At 66.7% G+C, this 2110-nt stretch overlaps 1 protein-coding gene across 1 annotated transcript in view; it reads left to right on the top strand.

Moving 5' to 3' along the window:
- EXD3 (exonuclease 3'-5' domain containing 3) overlaps window positions 1-2110 on the top strand; it is a 68176-nt gene that overhangs the window by 47782 nt on the left and 18284 nt on the right. Inside the window, exons 11-16 of the mRNA XM_045289337.1 lie at window positions 478-644; window positions 741-879; window positions 989-1199; window positions 1296-1405; window positions 1668-1830; window positions 1921-2087. Coding sequence (XP_045145272.1) covers window positions 478-644; window positions 741-879; window positions 989-1199; window positions 1296-1405; window positions 1668-1830; window positions 1921-2087 — 957 coding nt within the window. The remainder of the gene's footprint in view (window positions 1-477; window positions 645-740; window positions 880-988; window positions 1200-1295; window positions 1406-1667; window positions 1831-1920; window positions 2088-2110) is intronic.

Genomic DNA, 2110 nt, shown 5'->3' on the forward strand with positions numbered 1-2110 from the left:
AGGGGAGAGTGCAGCCAGGCTGCGGGTAGAGGATGTGGGGGGGCTGTTTAGGCCTCAGGGGCGTCTGAGGGCCCACACCCCCCACCTCCCGCCCATCCTCATGCTCTCAGATTTGCTGGGTGGGACTGGGCAGGGCTGGGCTCAGCCTCGTGTGTGCCAAGTTCTGAGGGGTCCCCGTGAAATGTCTGTGTCCAAACTCAGGGTCCCCCCAGGGTAGACACAAGGGGACCCACAGAGGCAGGCTGTGGATCAAGGGCATCCCAGCCAGTGAGCAGCAGGGCAGAGGGGTGTGCTCTCTGACCGTGGACCAGCTGCCCAGCCAGAGTAGACCAGTGGGGTGCTGGGGCAGCTCAGCGTGTCAGTGGAGGCCCAGTGTCACACAGCTGCCCTTCCGGGTTCAGGCTCTATCTGGGCCGGCTCAGTGGCGGGCAGCAGGTCTGGGGTATCCATCACGTCCTGAGTGGCCTGCCTCTTTAGGACCTGGTCGGGCAGAGCAAGTGGCTGCAGGACCAGCTGCTCCGACTGCTGACTGCCCACGGTGGCGTGGTCAGGACTGCCCAGGGCCTCCAGGACCTCTCCCTGCCTGAGGAGCGACTGCCGACAACCGTGGCTGAAGAGCTGAGCCGGCTTCGGCTGCAGGAGAGGTGGGCGCCCGGCAGCCTGGGGAGCCCTGGCCTCAGGGCACAGCCCTGCATCTCCCGTGTATCAGTGTGATGCGGCCTCATCTCTGCCCCTTGTAGGATGGGCCAGGCTGGCCGGAGCTCCGAGGAGCCAGATAAAGACAGGAGCAGTTACTACCAGCTGCCACTCTCCTGGGAGCATATCCACTTTGTGGCCACAACTGAAGACCTGGCCAGGCTGGGACCCCGGCTCCTTCAGGTGGACCCTGGGGGGCAGCCCCCTTTGCTTCCAACACTCTGTGTTAGCAGTGAGGGGCGTGGACCCAGCCCTGGGTGCCCTGCTCAGGCCCCGGCCTCTATGTTGGCAGCCGGGGGGCGTGGTTGGCCTGGACCTGGAGTGGCGGCCGCTGTTCCGGATGGCGGGCCAGCCCAGTGCTTCCCTGGCACAGCTGGCAGTGGAGGGCTGTGTGCTGCTGCTGGACCTACACGCACTCGCGAGGCCGCCCGGTGGGCACGGGGCGCAAGCCTTGTCTCAGTTCCTGGGCCAGCTCCTCTCAGACCCCTCCATTACCAAGCTGGGTGAGCCTGTTCCTCTGGCCAGGGAGGGTGCTGGGTGCACCCCTTGGGTGGGCAGGAGGAAGGCTGGGTCTATCGCCATGTGTGGCCCATGTGCAGGTTATGGGATGACTGGGGACCTGCAGAGCCTGAGCACCTTCTGTACCGACCTCATCAATGCTGGGCAGCAGATACAGGGCAGCCTGGACCTGCAGTCAGTGCATGGGCAGGTCAGTGCCGGGGACACAGACGGACATGAGGGAGGACATGGTGGGGGAGCCTGGACGTGCAGTCAGGGATGCAGGGCAGGAAAGGGGAACATGGGCTCCAAGGGGACAGGGCATCAGGGAGGGCGGGGTGGACCGTGTGGAAGTTAGACTCTGTAAGGGAAGGGTGGGCTGGCATGGAGATGGGGCATGCTCCCGAGGTGGTGGGGGTGGGAGTGGTGGGCGGGGGCTTGGAGGAATTGAGCACAAGGTCGCTGTCTGGCAGGTGCGGCTAGCAGACCAGAGGACCTGGGCAGTGGATGAGGCACGGGCTCCCCGCGGCCTGAGCCTGCTGGTGCAGCAGGTGCTGGGCAAGCCCCTAGACAAGGCACAGCAGCTGTCCAACTGGGACCGCCGGCCGCTGCGCAAGGAGCAGCTCCTGTACGCTGGTATGTGCGAGGGGCAGCCCCGGGGCCTGGGCATGGCAGCAAGGCCCCTGCTGGCACGCGCCCAAGGCTGAGGCGGCCCCCTGCCCCCAGCCACAGACGCGTACTGCCTGCTGGAGGTGTACCAGGCCCTGTGCCGAGACCCCGCCCACTTTCACCTGGCCAAGAGCCTGGCCCCGAGCCGGGGGGCTGAGTGCAGCGTGATAGCAGGGGCCCAGAGGGCGCCCGGCCGGCAGGAGGGCCCGGCCCCACCCCAGCAGGTGGGTGCAGGCCTCTGGGGAAC

This window comes from Echinops telfairi, unplaced genomic scaffold, assembly GCF_000313985.2.
Source record: "Echinops telfairi isolate 266 unplaced genomic scaffold, ASM31398v2 ScPeMD7_25;HRSCAF=90, whole genome shotgun sequence".
Lineage (NCBI taxonomy): Eukaryota > Metazoa > Chordata > Mammalia > Afrosoricida > Tenrecidae > Echinops > Echinops telfairi.